This window comes from Pelodiscus sinensis, chromosome 26 (assembly GCF_052426305.1).
Source record: "Pelodiscus sinensis isolate ZL-2025 chromosome 26, ASM5242630v1, whole genome shotgun sequence".
Classification (NCBI taxonomy): domain Eukaryota; kingdom Metazoa; phylum Chordata; order Testudines; family Trionychidae; genus Pelodiscus; species Pelodiscus sinensis.
In genome coordinates this window covers 10750611-10768026 of record NC_143077.1, presented here as the reverse complement: position 1 = coordinate 10768026, position 17416 = coordinate 10750611, and the positions used below count along the sequence as shown (strand labels likewise).

At 55.0% G+C, this 17416-nt stretch overlaps 1 protein-coding gene across 3 annotated transcripts; it reads left to right on the top strand.

Moving 5' to 3' along the window:
- The first annotated feature begins 252 nt into the window (after positions 1–252).
- Positions 253–17106, top strand: MEAF6 (MYST/Esa1 associated factor 6). Of its 3 annotated transcripts, XR_016347889.1 has the most exons (9): positions 253–453; positions 8110–8225; positions 8812–8899; positions 9638–9683; positions 10886–11078; positions 14867–14896; positions 15001–15058; positions 15794–15827; positions 16323–17106. XR_016347889.1 is itself a non-coding variant. In XM_075908614.2 (7 exons), exons 1-7 carry the CDS (start codon positions 358–360, stop codon positions 16329–16331), a joined length of 582 nt encoding a protein of 193 aa, XP_075764729.1. In that variant the 5' UTR covers positions 260–357; the 3' UTR covers positions 16332–17106. The 3 variants fall into 3 exon arrangements, 1 of the variants encoding a protein (XP_075764729.1); XR_012897572.2 differs by lacking the exon at positions 14867–14896 and having other exon boundaries at positions 257–453; XM_075908614.2 differs by lacking the exons at positions 14867–14896; positions 15001–15058 and having other exon boundaries at positions 260–453.
- Positions 17107–17416: the final 310 nt, after the last annotated feature.

Sequence of the window (17416 nt, the reverse complement as noted above, 5' to 3'; positions counted from 1 at the left end):
AGGGGGGCTCGGCGGTGAGGGGGTCCCGGGCTGTGAGGGGGGGTCCCTCAGGCGGTGGGGGGGATAGTGGCGGGGGGCCCCTGGGCGGTGGGGGGGGCTCGGCGGTGAGGGGGTCCCCGGGCTGTGAGGGGGGGTCCCTCAGGCGGTGGGGGGGATAGTGGCGGGGGGCCCCTGGGCGGTGGGGGGGGCTCCGGGCTGTGAGGGGGGCCCCGGGCGGTGAGGGGCGCAGGGGCCCGGGAGGTGCCGGGCGCGGGGGGTCCCGAGGCGGGCGGGTCTCAGCGCTGCCCCCGGCGGACCCGGCCGGCAGCGCACGCGGCTCCCGCCCCCTCCCGGCCGCTCCCGCCCGCCGCAGCCATCATGGCGGCGCTGCACACCAAGGCCGGGGGCCCCCCCCAGATCCCCGACACCCGCCGCGAGCTGGCCGAGCTGGTGAAGCGCAAGCAGGAGCTGGCGGTGAGGGGCGGGGAGCGCGGCCCGACCCCCCCCCCCGGCCCGTCCGCCCGGGCCGCGACAGGCCGCGCCCGGGAGCCGGCTAGGCCGCGACTCCCCCCCCCGCCCTGCGCAGCCCCGGGTCCCACCCCCTGGGGGCACCGGCCCTGCGGGGTAGAGAGGATGGGGGGCTGGGGAATGGGGGGTACTAGCTCTGGGAGGGAGAGGATGGGGGGCTGGGGAATGGGGGGTACTAGCTCTGGGGGATAGAGAGGATGGGGGGCTGGGGAATGGGGGGTACTAGCTCTGGGGGATAGAGAGGATGGGGGGCTGGGGAATGGGGGGTACTAGCTCTGGGGGGCAGAGAGGATGGGGGCTGGGGAATGGGGGGTACTAGCTCTGGGAGGGAGAGGATGGGGGCTGGGGAATGGGGGGTACTAGCTCTGGGAGGGAGAGGATGGGGGGCTGGGGAATGGGGGGTACTAGCTCTGGGAGGGAGAGGATGGGGGGCTGGGGAATGGGGGGTACTAGCTCTGGGAGGGAGAGGATGGGGGGCTGGGGAATGGGGGGTCCTAGCTCTGGGAGGGAGAGGATGGGGGATGGGGAATGGGGGGTACTAGCTCTGGGGGATAGAGAGGATGGGGGGCTGGGGAATGGGGGGTCCTAGCTCTGGGAGGGAGAGGATGGGGGATGGGGAATGGGGGGTACTAGCTCTGGGAGGGAGAGGATGGGGGGCTGGGGAATGGGGAGTACTAGCTCTGGGAGGAGAGAGGATGGGGGGCTGGGGAATGGGGGATACTAGCTCTGGGAGGGAGAGGATGGGGGCTGGGGAATGGGGGGTACTAGCTCTGGGAGGAGAGAGGATGGGGGGCTGGGGAATGGGGAGTACTAGCTCTGGGAGGAGAGAGGATGGGGGGCTGGGGAATGGGGGATACTAGCTCTGGGAGGAGAGAGGATGGGGGCTGGGGAATGGGGGGTACTAGCTCTGGGAGGAGAGAGGATGGGGGGCTGGGGAATGGGGGGTACTAGCTCTGGGGGATAGAGAGGATGGGGGGCTGGGAAATGGGGGGTACTAGCTCTGGGAGGAGAGAGGATGGGGGGCTGGGGAATGGGGGGTACTAGCTCTGGGGGATAGAGAGGATGGGGGGCTGGGAAATGGGGGGTACTAGCTCTGGGAGGAGAGAGGATGGGGGCTGGGGAATGGGGGGTACTAGCTCTGGGGGATAGAGAGGATGGGGGGCTGGGAAATGGGGGGTACTAGCTCTGGGAGGAGAGAGGATGGGGGGCTGGGGAATGGGGGATACTAGCTCTGGGAGGAGAGAGGATGGGGGGGCTGGGGAATGGGGGGTACTAGCTCTGGGAGGAGAGAGGATGGGGGGCTGGGGAATGGGGGGCACCGGCCCTGCGGGGTAGAGAGGATGGGGGGCTGGGGAATGGGGGGTACTAGCTCTGGGAGGGAGAGGATGGGGGCTGGAGAATGGGGGGTTCTAGCTCTGGGAGGGAGAGGATGGGGGCTGGGGAATGGGGGGTACTAGCTCTGGGAGGGAGAGGATGGGGGCTGGGGAATGGGGGGTACTAGCTCTGGGAGGAGAGAGGATGGGGGCTGGGGAATGGGGGGTACTAGCTCTGGGAGGGAGAGGATGGGGGCTGGGGAATGGGGGGTACTAGCTCTGGGGGATAGAGAGGATGGGGGGCTGGGGAATGGGGAGTACTAGCTCTGGGGGGCAGAGAGGATGGGGGCTGGGGAATGGGGGGTACTAGCTCTGGGAGGGAGAGGATGGGGGGCTGGGGAATGGGGGGTACTAGCTCTGGGAGGGAGAGGATGGGGGCTGGGGAATGGGGGGTACTAGCTCTGGGAGGAGAGAGGATGGGGGCTGGGGAATGGGGGGTACTAGCTCTGGGGGATAGAGAGGATGGGGGGCTGGGGAATGGGGGGTACTAGCTCTGGGGGGCAGAGAGGATGGGGGCTGGGGAATGGGGGGTACTAGCTCTGGGAGGGAGAGGATGGGGGGCTGGGGAATGGGGGGTACTAGCTCTGGGAGGGAGAGGATGGGGGCTGGGGAATGGGGGGTACTAGCTCTGGGAGGAGAGAGGATGGGGGGCTGGGGAATGGGGAGTACTAGCTCTGGGAGGAGAGAGGATGGGGGGCTGGGGAATGGGGGGTACTAGCTCTGGGGGGCAGAGAGGATGGGGGCTGGGGAATGGGGGGTACTAGCTCTGGGAGGGAGAGGATGGGGGGCTGGGGAATGGGGGGTACTAGCTCTGGGAGGGAGAGGATGGGGGCTGGGGAATGGGGGGTACTAGCTCTGGGAGGAGAGAGGATGGGGGGCTGGGGAATGGGGAGTACTAGCTCTGGGAGGAGAGAGGATGGGGGGCTGGGGAATGGGGGATACTAGCTCTGGGAGGAGAGAGGATGGGGGCTGGGGAATGGGGGGTACTAGCTCTGGGAGGAGAGAGGATGGGGGGCTGGGGAATGGGGGGTACTAGCTCTGGGGGATAGAGAGGATGGGGGGCTGGGAAATGGGGGGTACTAGCTCTGGGAGGAGAGAGGATGGGGGGCTGGGGAATGGGGGGTACTAGCTCTGGGGGATAGAGAGGATGGGGGGCTGGGAAATGGGGGGTACTAGCTCTGGGAGGAGAGAGGATGGGGGCTGGGGAATGGGGGGTACTAGCTCTGGGGGATAGAGAGGATGGGGGGCTGGGAAATGGGGGGTACTAGCTCTGGGAGGAGAGAGGATGGGGGGCTGGGGAATGGGGGATACTAGCTCTGGGAGGAGAGGATGGGGGGCTGGGGAATGGGGGGTACTAGCTCTGGGAGGAGAGAGGATGGGGGGCTGGGGAATGGGGGGCACCGGCCCTGCGGGGTAGAGAGGATGGGGGGCTGGGGAATGGGGGGTACTAGCTCTGGGAGGGAGAGGATGGGGGCTGGAGAATGGGGGGTTCTAGCTCTGGGAGGGAGAGGATGGGGGCTGGGGAATGGGGGGTACTAGCTCTGGGAGGGAGAGGATGGGGGCTGGGGAATGGGGGGTACTAGCTCTGGGAGGAGAGAGGATGGGGGCTGGGGAATGGGGGGTACTAGCTCTGGGAGGGAGAGGATGGGGGCTGGGGAATGGGGGGTACTAGCTCTGGGGGATAGAGAGGATGGGGGGCTGGGGAATGGGGAGTACTAGCTCTGGGGGGCAGAGAGGATGGGGGCTGGGGAATGGGGGGTACTAGCTCTGGGAGGGAGAGGATGGGGGGCTGGGGAATGGGGGGTACTAGCTCTGGGAGGGAGAGGATGGGGGCTGGGGAATGGGGGGTACTAGCTCTGGGAGGAGAGAGGATGGGGGGCTGGGGAATGGGGAGTACTAGCTCTGGGAGGAGAGAGGATGGGGGGCTGGGGAATGGGGGGTACTAGCTCTGGGGGGCAGAGAGGATGGGGGCTGGGGAATGGGGGGTACTAGCTCTGGGAGGGAGAGGATGGGGGGCTGGGGAATGGGGGGTACTAGCTCTGGGAGGGAGAGGATGGGGGCTGGGGAATGGGGGGTACTAGCTCTGGGAGGAGAGAGGATGGGGGGCTGGGGAATGGGGAGTACTAGCTCTGGGAGGAGAGAGGATGGGGGGCTGGGGAATGGGGGATACTAGCTCTGGGAGGAGAGAGGATGGGGGCTGGGGAATGGGGGGTACTAGCTCTGGGAGGGAGAGGATGGGGGGCTGGGAAATGGGGGGTACTAGCTCTGGGAGGAGAGAGGATGGGGGGCTGGGGAATGGGGGGTACTAGCTCTGGGGGATAGAGAGGATGGGGGGCTGGGAAATGGGGGGTACTAGCTCTGGGAGGAGAGAGGATGGGGGGCTGGGGAATGGGGGGTACTAGCTCTGGGGGATAGAGAGGATGGGGGGCTGGGAAATGGGGGGTACTAGCTCTGGGAGGAGAGAGGATGGGGGCTGGGGAATGGGGGGTACTAGCTCTGGGGGATAGAGAGGATGGGGGGCTGGGAAATGGGGGGTACTAGCTCTGGGAGGAGAGAGGATGGGGGGCTGGGGAATGGGGGATACTAGCTCTGGGAGGAGAGAGGATGGGGGGCTGGGGAATGGGGGGTACTAGCTCTGGGAGGAGAGAGGATGGGGGGGCTGGGGAATGGGGGGTACTAGCTCTGGGAGGAGAGAGGATGGGGGGCTGGGGAATGGGGGGTACTAGCTCTGGGAGGGAGAGGATGGGGGCTGGAGAATGGGGGGTACTAGCTCTGGGAGGAGAGAGGATGGGGGGCTGGGGAATGGGGGGTACTAGCTCTGGGAGGGAGAGGATGGGGGGCTGGGGAATGGGGGGTACTAGCTCTGGGAGGGAGAGGATGGGGGCTGGGGAATGGGGGGGTACTAGCTCTGGGAGGGAGAGGATGGGGGCTGGTGAATGGGGGGTACTAGCTCTGGGAGGGAGAGGATGGGGGCTGGGGAATGGGGGGTACTAGCTCTGGGAGGGAGAGAGGATGGGGGGCTGGGGAATGGGGGGTACTAGCTCTGGGAGGGAGAGAGGATGGGGGGCTGGGGAATGGGGGGTACTGGCTCTGGGAGGAGAGGGGCTGGGGAATGGGGGGTACTAGCTCTGGGAGGGAGACGATGGGGGGCTGGGGAATGGGGGGTACTGGCTCTGGGAGGAGAGGGGCTGGGGAATGGGGGGTACTAGCTCTGGGAGGGAGAGGATGGGGGGCTGAGGAATGGGGGGTACTAGCTCTGGGAGGGAGAGGATGGGGGCTGGGGAATGGGGGGTACTAGCTCTAGGAGGGAGAGGATGGGGGCTGGAGAATGGGGGGTACTAGCTCTGGGAGGGAGAGGATGGGGGGCTGGGGAATGGGGGGTACTAGCTCTGGGAGGGAGAGGATGGGGGCTGGGGAATGGGGGGTACTAGCTCTGGGACGGAGAGGATGGGGGGCTGGGGAATGGGGGAGTACTAGCTCTGGGAGGGAGAGGATGGGGGGCTGGGGAATGGGGGGTACTAGCTCTGGGAGGAGAGAGGATGGGGGGCTGGGGAATGGGGGGTACTAGCTCTGGGAGGAGAGAGGATGGGGGCTGGGGAATGGGGGGTACTAGCTCTGGGAGGAGAGAGGATGGGGGCTGGGGAATGGGGGGGTACTAGCTCTAGGAGGGAGAGGATGGGGGGCTGGGGAATGGGGGGTACTAGCTCTGGGAGGAGAGAGGATGGGGGCTGGGGAATGGGGGGTACTAGCTCTGGGAGGAGAGAGGATGGGGGGCTGGGGAATGGGGGGTACTAGCTCTGGGAGGAGAGAGGATGGGGGCTGGGGAATGGGGGGTACTAGCTCTAGGAGGGAGAGGATGGGGGGCTGGGGAATGGGGGGTACTAGCTCTGGGAGGAGAGAGGATGGGGGGCTGGGGAATGGGGGGTACTAGCTCTGGGAGGAGAGAGGATGGGGGCTGGGGAATGGGGGGTACTAGCTCTAGGAGGGAGAGGATGGGGGGCTGGGGAATGGGGGGTACTAGCTCTGGGAGGGAGAGGATGGGGGGCTGGGGAATGGGGGGTACTAGCTCTGGGAGGGAGAGGATGGGGGGCTGGGGAATGGGGGGTACTAGCTCTAGGAGGGAGAGGCTGGGGGCTGGGGAATGGGGGGTACTAGCTCTGGGAGGGAGAGGATGGGGGCCTGGGGAATGGGGGGGTACTAGCTCTGGGAGGGAGAGGATGGGGGATGGGGAATGGGGGGTACTAGCTCTGGGAGGGAGAGGATGGGGGCTGGGGAATGGGGGGTACTAGCTCTGGGAGGGAGAGGATGGGGGGCTGGGGAATGGGGGGTACTAGCTCTAGGAGGGAGAGGATGGGGGGCTGGGGAATGGGGGGTACTAGCTCTGGGAGGGAGAGGATGGGGGGCTGGGGAATGGGGGGTACTAGCTCTGGGAGGGAGAGGATGGGGGCTGGGAATGGGGGGGTACTAGCTCTGGGAGGGAGAGGATGGGGGCTGGGGAATGGGGGGTACTAGCTCTGGGAGGGAGAGGATGGGGGGCTGGGGAATGGGGGGTACTGGCTCTGGGAGGAGAGGGGCTGGGGAATGGGGGGTACTAGCTCTGGGAGGGAGAGGATGGGGGGCTGGGGAATGGGGGTACTAGCTCTGGGAGGAGAGAGGATGGGGGGCTGGGGAATGGGGGGTACTAGCTCTGGGAGGAGAGAGGATGGGGGGCTGGGGAATGGGGGGTACTAGCTCTGGGAGGAGAGGATGGGGGGCTGGGGAATGGGGGGTACTAGCTCTGGGAGGGAGAGAGGCTGGGTATGGGGGTACTAGCTCTGGGAGGGAGAGGATGGGGGGCTGGGGAATGGGGGGGGGGGGGGGTACTAGCTCTGGAAGGAGAGAGGATGGGGGGCTGGGGAATGGGGGGTACTAGCTCTAGGAGGGAGAGGATGGGGGCTGGGGAATGGGGGGTACTAGCTCTGGGAGGAGAGAGGATGGGGGGCTGGGGAATGGGGGGTACTAGCTCTAGGAGGAGAGAGGATGGGGGCTGGGGAATGGGGGGTACTAGCTCTAGGAGGAGAGAGGATGGGGGCTGGGGAATGGGGGGTACTAGCTCTGGAGGAGAGAGGATGGGGGCTGGGGAATGGGGGATACTAGCTCTAGGAGGGAGAGAGGATGGGGGCTGGGGAATGGGGGGTACTAGCTCTGGGAGGAGAGAGGATGGGGGGCTGGGGAATGGGGGGGTACTAGCTCTGGGAGGAGAGAGGATGGGGGCTGGGGAATGGGGGGTCCTAGCTCTGGGAGGAGAGAGGATGGGGGGCTGGGGAATGGGGGGTACTAGCTCTGGGAGGGAGAGAGGATGGGGGGCTGGGGAATGGGGGGTACTAGCTCTGGGAGGAGAGAGGATGGGGGCTGGGGAATGGGGGGTCCTAGCTCTGGGAGGAGAGAGGATGGGGGGCTGGGGAATGGGGGGTACTAGCTCTGGGAGGGAGAGAGGATGGGGGGCTGGGGAATGGGAGGCACCATCTCGGGGGGGGGGGTGGAGAAAGGCTGGGGGGGCACCAGCTCTGAGGAGCAGAGGGAGATTTTTGGGGGTAGAGTGGATGAGGGGATGGGGGACTGGTTTTGGGGGGAAGAGAGGATTGGGTGCTGTAGAAAGGGAGGGCAACAGCTCTGGGGGGGCCGAGAGAGGATGGGGGCTGGGAAATGAGGGAACTGAGTCTGGGGGCAGAAATGATGGGTGGGTGGGGAATGGGGGGCACTGGTTCTAGGGGGCAGACAGAATGGGGGACTAGGGAACGGGGGGCACTGGCTGTGAAGGCGGAAAGGATGGGGTATCGGGGGAATGGGATGCACTGGCTCTGGGGGGGGCAGAGGGATGGGGAATCTGGAGGAATGGGGTGCACCAGCTCTGTGGGGGCACTGAGGATTGAGGTGGGTCCTGGCAGGATTGGGAAAGAGAAGGGACATAGAGGGCACATTGGAGGGTAGCGATATCTGGGGGCCATACAGCTCATGTGGCAAGAGGCACAAATCCACAGGCATCTCCTGCATCCTCTCTCCTCCCTCTTTTGCATCTGTTCCCTCCCCTCCCCTCCCCTCGCTGCCTGCTCCCCTGCAGCAGGCATAAACCGAGTCTAGAGTTCACACAGTGTCTGCAGACTTCTGGGCATTGGCTAGCTATGGTTCCCCTGCATCAGTGACTGTGCTGGCACTAGCCTCTTCTTTTGTTCTGTGCTCTTTATACCAGGAGACTCTAGCGAATTTGGAGAGGCAGATCTATGCTTTTGAGGGCAGCTACTTAGAGGACACCCAGATGTATGGCAACATTATCCGTGGCTGGGATCGCTACCTGACAAACCAGAAGTGAGTGGAGAGAGGTGACTTTTTTGGGTTCCCTGGTTCAATAGTAGTTTTACTTTGGCATGTAATATTTGGGGGTTTTTTTGTGTCATATGTTTGTGTCCCAGTCCTGAGGTTCTTGCCTTCTAAACGGCTTCAGTAAGTGGAACTTTAGAAAAAAACAACAACTTGGGATAGTCCCTCAAGTTAGCTAATACACAGGACATTGTTTCTCTTAAAATGCCTCTTTTGTGGACCGGTTGAAACTATATCAGCCAGTAAAACTTCTCTGTGCAGGTGTATCTTGTCATCCTCTTCCCAGCACTAAAAGGGGCCTTTGGGTATTGGGGACTGGTTGAACTCCGAGTCTCCATATGTTCTTAAGAAACATATTTCTCTTTAGATATCAATGAGGAGATGGGTACAGAGCATTCCCAGGGATTAGTGGCTGCTGGTCCATTAGGGACTTCTATGCAGTGTCCTTGGGCTGTAGTGTCTTCCTGCCTTGTTCTGAACCCACAGGTTATACCTTGGTAGGTAGATAATGGAACAGGACACCAGCTGAGACAGTGACTGAGTATTTGCAATGAGAACATGCTGTGTATTTCAGAAACTCGAACAGCAAAAACGACCGAAGAAACCGGAAATTTAAAGAAGCTGAAAGACTCTTCAGCAAATCTTCTGTCACCTCAGCAGCAGTGAGTACAGAGTTTTTGACCTATCAGCATGCAATGCCAACTTAAGTTCTGACCTTTTGAGCAGAACTGCCTGGCCTTTCCCTGTGAACATTGGGGTGATCAGATATGAGCTGAGGAGATCATACACTTTGCACTGTCCACTCTGTCATTTCTCACTTTTCTCCTTTCTTCCAGATTGTGCTGAATTGTTTTTCATGGAGTTTCCTTCAGTTCACTTAGTACCTAAGAAGGGGATAATAGCCTCTTTATTCTTCTTTCTTTGGCCTGATTGAGAGGAAACTCTGGGGCAGCGGATCTCTCCCTGTTCTTAGTACTAGTCCCCTTGGCATAGTTTGTGCCCTTTCAGTGGCTGTGTTGATCTGTCTCTTACAAGCATCTCCATGCTTTCTTCTACACAGTCACGCTCCTGTCGTACCATAAAATTCATATGTCACAATGCCCAATGCCTCTGAGAGGAAGGGGCAGGGTGACAGACCAAACAAGAAACTTCTGTGCCTCATGATACTATTCCTGCCCTTGTTGTGTTCTCTCTCTTCTTCCTTTTTGGCTGTAATGCCCCCTCTTGTCATGATATGCTGAGTGTAACTGTAAGTTCTTTGGGGCAGAAACCAAAGAACCATCTCTTGTTTTGTGGGGTGTCTTGCATGTTTTTTGAGAGCTTGAAAAGATAAAAATATACATGGTAGATGAGGTGCAGAATGAATATTTTTTTAATTAATGGGCCTTCTGATTTTCTAGGCAGTCAGTGCATTGGCCGGTGTACAGGACCAGCTCATTGAAAAGCGTAAGATACTTCTTTCCTCTCACCATCTGACTAACTTGGAATGAAGCAAACTGCTTCCTGTGGAATGAGGTCACTTGTATGTTCTTTTCACCCCTTATGTCTTCTGAGACTGAGAGTAATTCGGTCCTGTTAGTGTTCCCCTTCCAGCGCTCTTTTATTGGTTCTTGTAATTCCCTGACTTGTAGATGTGTTGCCTTTCATACCCCAGCAATTGTTGCTCTAAATAAGGTCACAGTTGTACCCATTAGCGCAGTATATATTAAAATTAAAATGTAGACCTCTTTTTTACAATGGCATTCTCTTTTGTATCTGCTTAAACTGCTCTCTGCAAGTGAAGTGCATTTAAGTGGGTTTGGTGCTTTGACGCTCTGAGGGTCAGAGCTCTGGCACCTTTTCTTTCCTACAATTAAATGATAAATAATTGTCATTGGATTGGAGTGCTGGCTGCATAGAACCTCTGGCATCTGTCACAAGAGTCACAAAAGTTCACATTTTCCCTCTTAAGTTAGCATAACCTCTAACTTCTGCTTCAACCTAGACTTTGAGTTTTATATGCACTGACTTTTAATCCACGATGAAACGGATTGTTGGTTCAGCTCTAGGTGCAGTGATAGTTTCCTGTCTGAGACTGAGGGCTTTTGCTCTAATAGTTTGATTTTTCAGGTTCTTAAGGGCATTATATAGCATACACAATAGAAATTGGTGTGCAGGAAATAAATTTCTATCAGGGTTATTCCTGAATCAGGTGTTGATTTAATTTCATTTGATTCTAGCATGCATCAGTTTATAAGGGGCAACTTGTTGGGATGTGAATGGTTAACCAGTAAGCATCACCCAGTAAGGCTTAGTCTGGCTATGGGTGCTGCAGCCCAGCTGGACCTGCTTCTGTCTAATCAAGTAACTGGTCAGACAATGTTTAACCGGTTAAGTGATTAACCGTGATTATATATTTCTAGTACCTTGCCATACTGAGGAAATGCTGCTTAGTCACACTTACTTAATGTCCTTTTTGTGTACTATATATTGGAGACTTTAAGCTGTGTGACTTCCATGTGCATTGTGCTAATGTGGTTTGCTGCTCTTACTCAGGTTTTGGCTCAAGCACTTTTTTGTTTTAGTACTAAGGGATTCACCAGGGTCTGTCTTGGAGTTGAACTGCTGGGAAGTAATCGCTGTGCTCCTCTGGATTTGTTGTGTTCTAGGGGAGCCAGGCAGTGGAACAGAGAGTGATACTTCTCCAGACTTTCACAATCAGGAGAATGAGCCCAACCAAGAGGATACTGAAGAGCTAGATGGGTCTGTCCAGGGGGTGAAACCCCAGAAAGCCGCTTCTTCCACCTCCTCGGGGAGTCACCACAGCAGCCACAAAAAACGGAAGAACAAAAATCGACACAGGTTAGTGGGGCCAGCTGCACTCATCATGTCTTCTGAACGGCTTTATTGCCTGAAAATAACCAAGTGTATTAGAACAGTGAGCCATTCAGACTGCTGGTTAGTTGGGATCATTAAGCTCAAATGACAGTCTGATTTCTCTCTTCATGTTAACCTGCAAATCACTGAATCAAAATTATTACATTCATTTGGTAACATCAGACAACCTATCTGGTCCCCTCCCATTATCTCTGGATGAGACAAGAATGTGTGGCATTTGGAAACAATTGAGCAGGGTACTGGAAGGCAAGAGCTCCTGATCTCTAATTCCAACCGTGGTATGATAACGGTGTGTCCTTGAAACAAGTCCCCTTCCTTTTCAATTTCTCAATCTGTAAAGTCAAATAACATTGGCCTCCTTCCCAGGAGAAGTTTTAATCTGGGCCCCTTGATGTCTGCATCTTGTTTTCTGGAATTGAGTGAGGCAGGGATGTTGGCAGATCTGTTGGGGGAAGAGGATCAGGAAATTAATAAAAATGCTTTGAGAATCCAGTGACTATAAAGGTCCTGAAAATCGCTGATACTTTGATCCCAAGTCCTTTTTGTTGTAATTTTGCCCCAGGCTGAGCCTTTGCTCCATGTGGTGTTCTGGAGCTGCTTTGCTTTTCACATTAATTTGAAAGTTGTAGCAAGGAAGCTGACCTGACATCCTTGTAAGAAGTAGTAGATCTCACAGCCTTCATTGGGCTGCTCCCCACAATCAGCCCTGCTTCCGCCGGCCAGTTCCCCAGCCAGCCCCGCGGTCTCCCCCAGCCAGCCTCACTGCCCCCACCAGCCGGTTCCCATCCCCGTGATCTCCCCTGGCTAGCCCCACTGCCTTCCCCCCCCCCCCCCCCCCCCCGGCCAGCCCTGCTTCCGCCGGCCAGTTCCCCAGCCAGCCCCGCGGTCTCCCCCAGCCAGCCTCACTGCCCCCGCGAGCCGGTTCCAACCCCCGTGATCTCCCCTGGCCAGCCCCACTGCTCCCCCCTTCCCCCCGCCGGCCAGCCCTGCTTCTGCCAGCTGGTTCTCCTCTTCCCCCCCGCCCCCTGGCCAGCCCTGCTTCTGCCAGCCATTCCCCCCCCCCCCCCCCCCGATCTCCCCTGGCTAGCCCCACTGCCCCCCCCCCACCCGCCAGCCCTGCCCCGCGATCTCCCCCAGCCAGCTTCACTGCCCCCACCAGCCAGTTCCCACCCCCGCGATCTGCCCTGGCTACCCCTGCTTCCGCCGGCCTGTTCCCCTCCCTACCTCCCCCGGCCACCTCCACTGCCCCGACCCTGCTTCCCTGCGGCCCATATCCAACCCCTCCTCCCGCCTCCACAGCCAGCAATAAGAGCTCACCTGGTAACCCTCACTATGCCTCTGCCGGGAGCCTGAAACATACGGCTGCATCTGCCCAGCCTGGCTGAGGGCTTGGGGAACCCAGCGCTGCACGGACAGTCCGGGAGCCCGGTACACGTTGGCAGCCACACTGAGGCCCGGTATTTTTTTCCTGCGGCCCGGTACTGGTACCGGGCCACAGCCCATAGTTTGGGAAACGCTGTTCTAAACAAAGCATGCTTAACCTGTGGAACTCATTGCTATGAGATATCTTTGAAACCAAACTTGGTAGAGTTCAAAAAACCAGTAAGTGTTTATGTGGGCAGTGAGAAGGTTTGCAGTAATAGTAGAGCTGATAAAAATGTCATAAACCTTAATGATTCAGAGCATAAGCCAACCACTAGTGACAGGTGTTAAGAAGAAAATGCTCCCTGGCCAGTTATTCTGCTATGAGGTTTCTTTTACCTTCCTCTGAAGCAGCTGATTCTTATTATTGTTGGAAGCAGAACATTGAACAAGCTGGAACACTGGTCTGATCTCGTATGGCAGTTTTTATGATCCTAGAACATAAAGCAGAGAAAGCTAAATAATGCAAAGTCATTTACAATTAATTAACTATTGTTCCAAAATGCCTTAGCATGGCCAATTCCTAAATCTAACAAGTGTAACTGTATTTGATATAGCTCTCTGAAGTTAAAACTGGCTGTTCTTACTAACTACTTCCTAAAATCCTTCCAGCAAAGGAAAATTTCCAGGCTCCATCAGGAACATGAAGCTAGTCTCAAGTAATTGATGTAACTCTTCAGGGCTTTAAAATGAAATATACGGGGAAATGTGCTTCGAAAGCAGACATCTCCTTGTTTGCTCATTTCTCTTGGATACCCTGAGATGAACGTATTCTATAAGAAGTCTTGAAAGTCTCTCACTGGGACTGCCCTCTGACTGCAAATCTTAATTCAAGCCTCTCCCGTGTTCGCATAAACTGAGTGCTGCTTGCCTATATCTGAAGCACTGGAGGCTACTGGAATGGACAGTCTTCAAGCACTATTGACACATCTTGCCGAATTGTCCAAACTTTCCTACTTTATACCTCACCAGCACTACTAGCATTGCTGACTGCTGGCATGGCTGGAACCTAGCATGAATATCCAGCTCTCTTGTCTGGTATCTGAACACTGTGAAGTACTGCTCATGGGGCTCCTCAGTTTCACTTGGCTGTGCAAGTGCCAGGATTGCCGCTAGGGATGTAAATGGTTAATTGGTAATTCTCACTCTTAATGGGTGAGGCTTACCGGTTCTGGCTAACAGGTGGGGGCTGGAGCAGCTCCCTGCCCGCCTTGGGTGGGGGCTGCTTCAGTCCCACAGAGCCTGCTGCAGACAGGGGCATTCCAGCTGGCTGGAGCAGTCCCTGTCCACAGTGGGCCTGGCCCGGGTGCGCCACAGGCAGGGGCACTCTGGTCAGACGGAGCAGCCCCTGTCCACGGTGGGGAGGTCACTCCAGCCCAGCTGTGGCGGGCGGGGGGGGGGGAAGGTTCCTCTGCCCACTCCCCCTTTAATCAGTTAACTGTTTAAACATTTAACCAGTTAACCAATTAAATGAGATTTTATATCTCTAATTACCATTTCCTGCCAAAGTGGCCCATATTCAGGGATTTCAGTCAGCAGAGCAATATCTCATGGTCAGCAGGAGTGCTGCTTTCTCTTAGATGTTCAGTTGCTACCAGACTGAGTTAGGAACTAATACCATTTTAAGTGTCATGTCAACTTTCCTCTTTCAAATGAGTCGGGTTGTAGGATTCCAGGAGGAGCTCTCTGGAAACAGAGTGCCATGGTGGGTGTGTGTGCGGATGCTAGAGTCTGCTGATGGGAGTGTAACAGTTTGGTAACTAGACTCAAGCAATTCACAATGGGTTTTTTTTAGGTTTGTAAGTTTAAAAAGTAAGCATATGTGTGTGCGCTCGTGTGCAGACAGCTACATTTGAATGCAAAACTGCCAGATATTTCTGAGACAGCCTCCATCTATCTGAACCAACTTCTTTGCCTCTGCCTAAAAATCTAGAATGAGCCTTTGCTTTCTGAGTGCCCCTTGGTTGTCTTTGTGTGCGTAGAAAGTTCTGTCTCTGTCTGGGAGCTAATGTGCAACTCCAAACTGCTGATGGTTTCCTTTTTCTGCATATAAAAGTAACTTTCCATAAACCACTCTTCTTCTGGTTAACACCTCATTTCCCAGCAGTCCACTTGGGGCGGGGGGCCTCTGCGTTGCCGAGTCCAAAATGCTTTTGGGTGCCAAATTCTGGTAAATAAATACATAATATATTCTAGAGTAAAGTAAGAACTTTATGGCATTGGCTTTATTTTTTTCAATAATCTCACTAGGGTTGCTAATCAACCGATTTATTGAATTCATTAGTATATTAATGGCTATTGCTTTCTTCCTTTCAAATGCTGCCCCTCAGCCCGCCTGGCATGTTTGATTATGACTTTGAGTAAGTTTGACTTGACTTAGTACTTGTGCTGTCTTGTTAGTGTGTAGACACCAATGTGCCTTTCTGAGACCTTTCTAACCCATAGTTTATCTGTTTAATTGTAGGTATGTATATTAGGTTAGGCTGGGAAGTTTTTTTTAAAAACAGAAAAACATGATGGAGGTAACATTTTATTTAATAACTTCAGCAAAATTAAATCAACTTTACTCTTCTGCTTCTTTATTTCATTTTTAAGTAGATAAACTTTATCTTAATAAATAGTTAAAAACTGATTTTCTGGCTTTGCTTCCTAAAGAGATTAGTGATGTAAATTTGGATATTTCCCTCTGGAGAAATGTAATAAAGCCAATTCCCTTGATTTTATAATAACTGTTGTCTCAAAACTCTCTCTCTCTCTCTCTCTCTCTCTCTCTCTCTCTCTCTCTATATATATATATATATATATGTATGTGTGTGTGTATATATATATATATATATATATATATATACACACACACATACATACATATTTCAAGTAAGTAACTATTACCACTATATCTGAATAATTACCTGTGGCATAGGTACATCTGTCTCTAACAAATTAACATAGAGCATGCATTTTAATTCTATTTTTGCACGCTGCATAACTTCCCTGTGATTTTATTATGAACCTTTGATAACTGAGTGGGTGGAATATGCATTTCGGCAAGGTGTAAAGAGTCCGCTCTCATAGATGTTGTTGGTCCTTGCCCAGTAATGTTGGGACAATGATTCGGCTCCGCCGATTCGGAGAACATGGATTGAATTAACCAAATAGCCTTTGTTGTAGCTTGTGCCATAAGCTGTAGCTGGTTCTTGGAACTCCCACTGAAATTTACTGTTTTGAAATGGACATTTCTCTTCTCTTTCCCATCACAGGATTGATCTCAAGTTAAACAAAAAGCCGCGAGCTGTAAGTATCAGTCCTCCAATGTCATTGTTTTTATGCCAGTCTGTACTCTGGGGTTGCAGGCTAATCCCCTAGCATCTACGTGAGCCATGGTTTTATGCTCTCTCATTTTTATGGCGAGGGAATAGTTGGTGTGACATGAGCAACTGCCTTGTGGATTTGTCATAGCTGGGTTTGTTGCTTGTTACCAGATGTTAGTGATAATTGAGAGCCCCATATATTTTACTCAAGAAAAATTGCTTCACACCCTTTCTAGCTGTGATTGTTAATCTAGAAAATTGAAAACTATCAGTGACTGGTTAAAACATCTTTGAGTTGAAGATTTTGAAGTGCAGATGAGGGTATCCGGTTACAATAAAATTCTCTCTTCTCTGCCTGGCTGCAGAGAATAATGTTGAGTGTTTCATGTGGCTGTGTATGAAAGCTGAGCTTCCCAGCTCTGAGAGGAAAGTTGTATTTTTGGGGATATTAATGTCCTGCCCTTTCCCCTCTCTGCAGGACTACTAGACTCATCGGTGCCGAAGCTTCCAGGATCTAGGCCCCCACATTGAGTCCACACTAAGAAAAACATCAATCAACTGAATGAGCACAATGGGCAGCTCTCCCACCGAGTGTCTGCACGTAGGAGTAGTTCACTCAAAAGTACTAACGTGTGTGTGGGGGGGAGGGGGGATAATAGTCTTCTTTGGCTACATTGGACCATATCCTTTGTGTCATTTTAAAATCACTTGAAAGGCAGGACGACTAAGCTGTGGTGTCATCAGTCCCTAGTTCCCAAGCGCAAACTTCTTCCCCACAGCTGGCAACACTCATCCTGCAATTGGCTGGTTTTGCTGCTGCCATCACCATTGTCTGTAATAACCATTGAGAGATGTTGTTGTTTCATTTTATACCGGAACGGGGGCGTGGCTCAGTGTGTCCCATGCAGGTTGTAAATTTGTTAGGTTATTTTTTTAATACTGTTATTTAGTTTGTTTGTGTTTTTTTTTTTTAACCAAACTGTACAGCTGACAAATTTTTCCTTTTTAAATCTGATTAAGCTGTTCATTTTGCAGAACTACCCACTTGGATTCTTACCTTAGTAGAGAAGAAAGTGGATCCCCCCTTTCTGTTATCTTTTATTTTAAAACTCCCCCTCCGCTTTGTCCGGGGCACTGAAATACAGAGAGTGGGTGGAGCTCAAAGCCGTCTTGCTCTTGAAGGTTGGGAGGGTTCTCTTTTTAATACAAACATCTGTCATTTGTATATAAGACAATAAAAGTCACACGTGTCTCTCTTCTCACGTCTTGCTTTTCAGTTGGAGACATTTCTATTTCTTGTTCTGTTTCTTCTAAGCTACCCAAGATGCAGCCTGGTGGGGGGGAGCAGCCTGAAGAGGGGGGCTGGAAAGGTGACCTGGCAGGGGGCGGCCTGCCGGGAGGGCCATGAGCCGCGTGGCACATAGGCAGGCGGATCCACATGTAGGAGGTGGCGGGGGCGATCTGCCTCATCACCGGCCTGCCAGTGGGGGAGGGGCGGGTGGGCCCCAGAGGTGCCAGTATAGAGGCAGGTGGGGCTGCCTGCAAAAGCTGGGTGGCCTGCTGGGGTGGGGG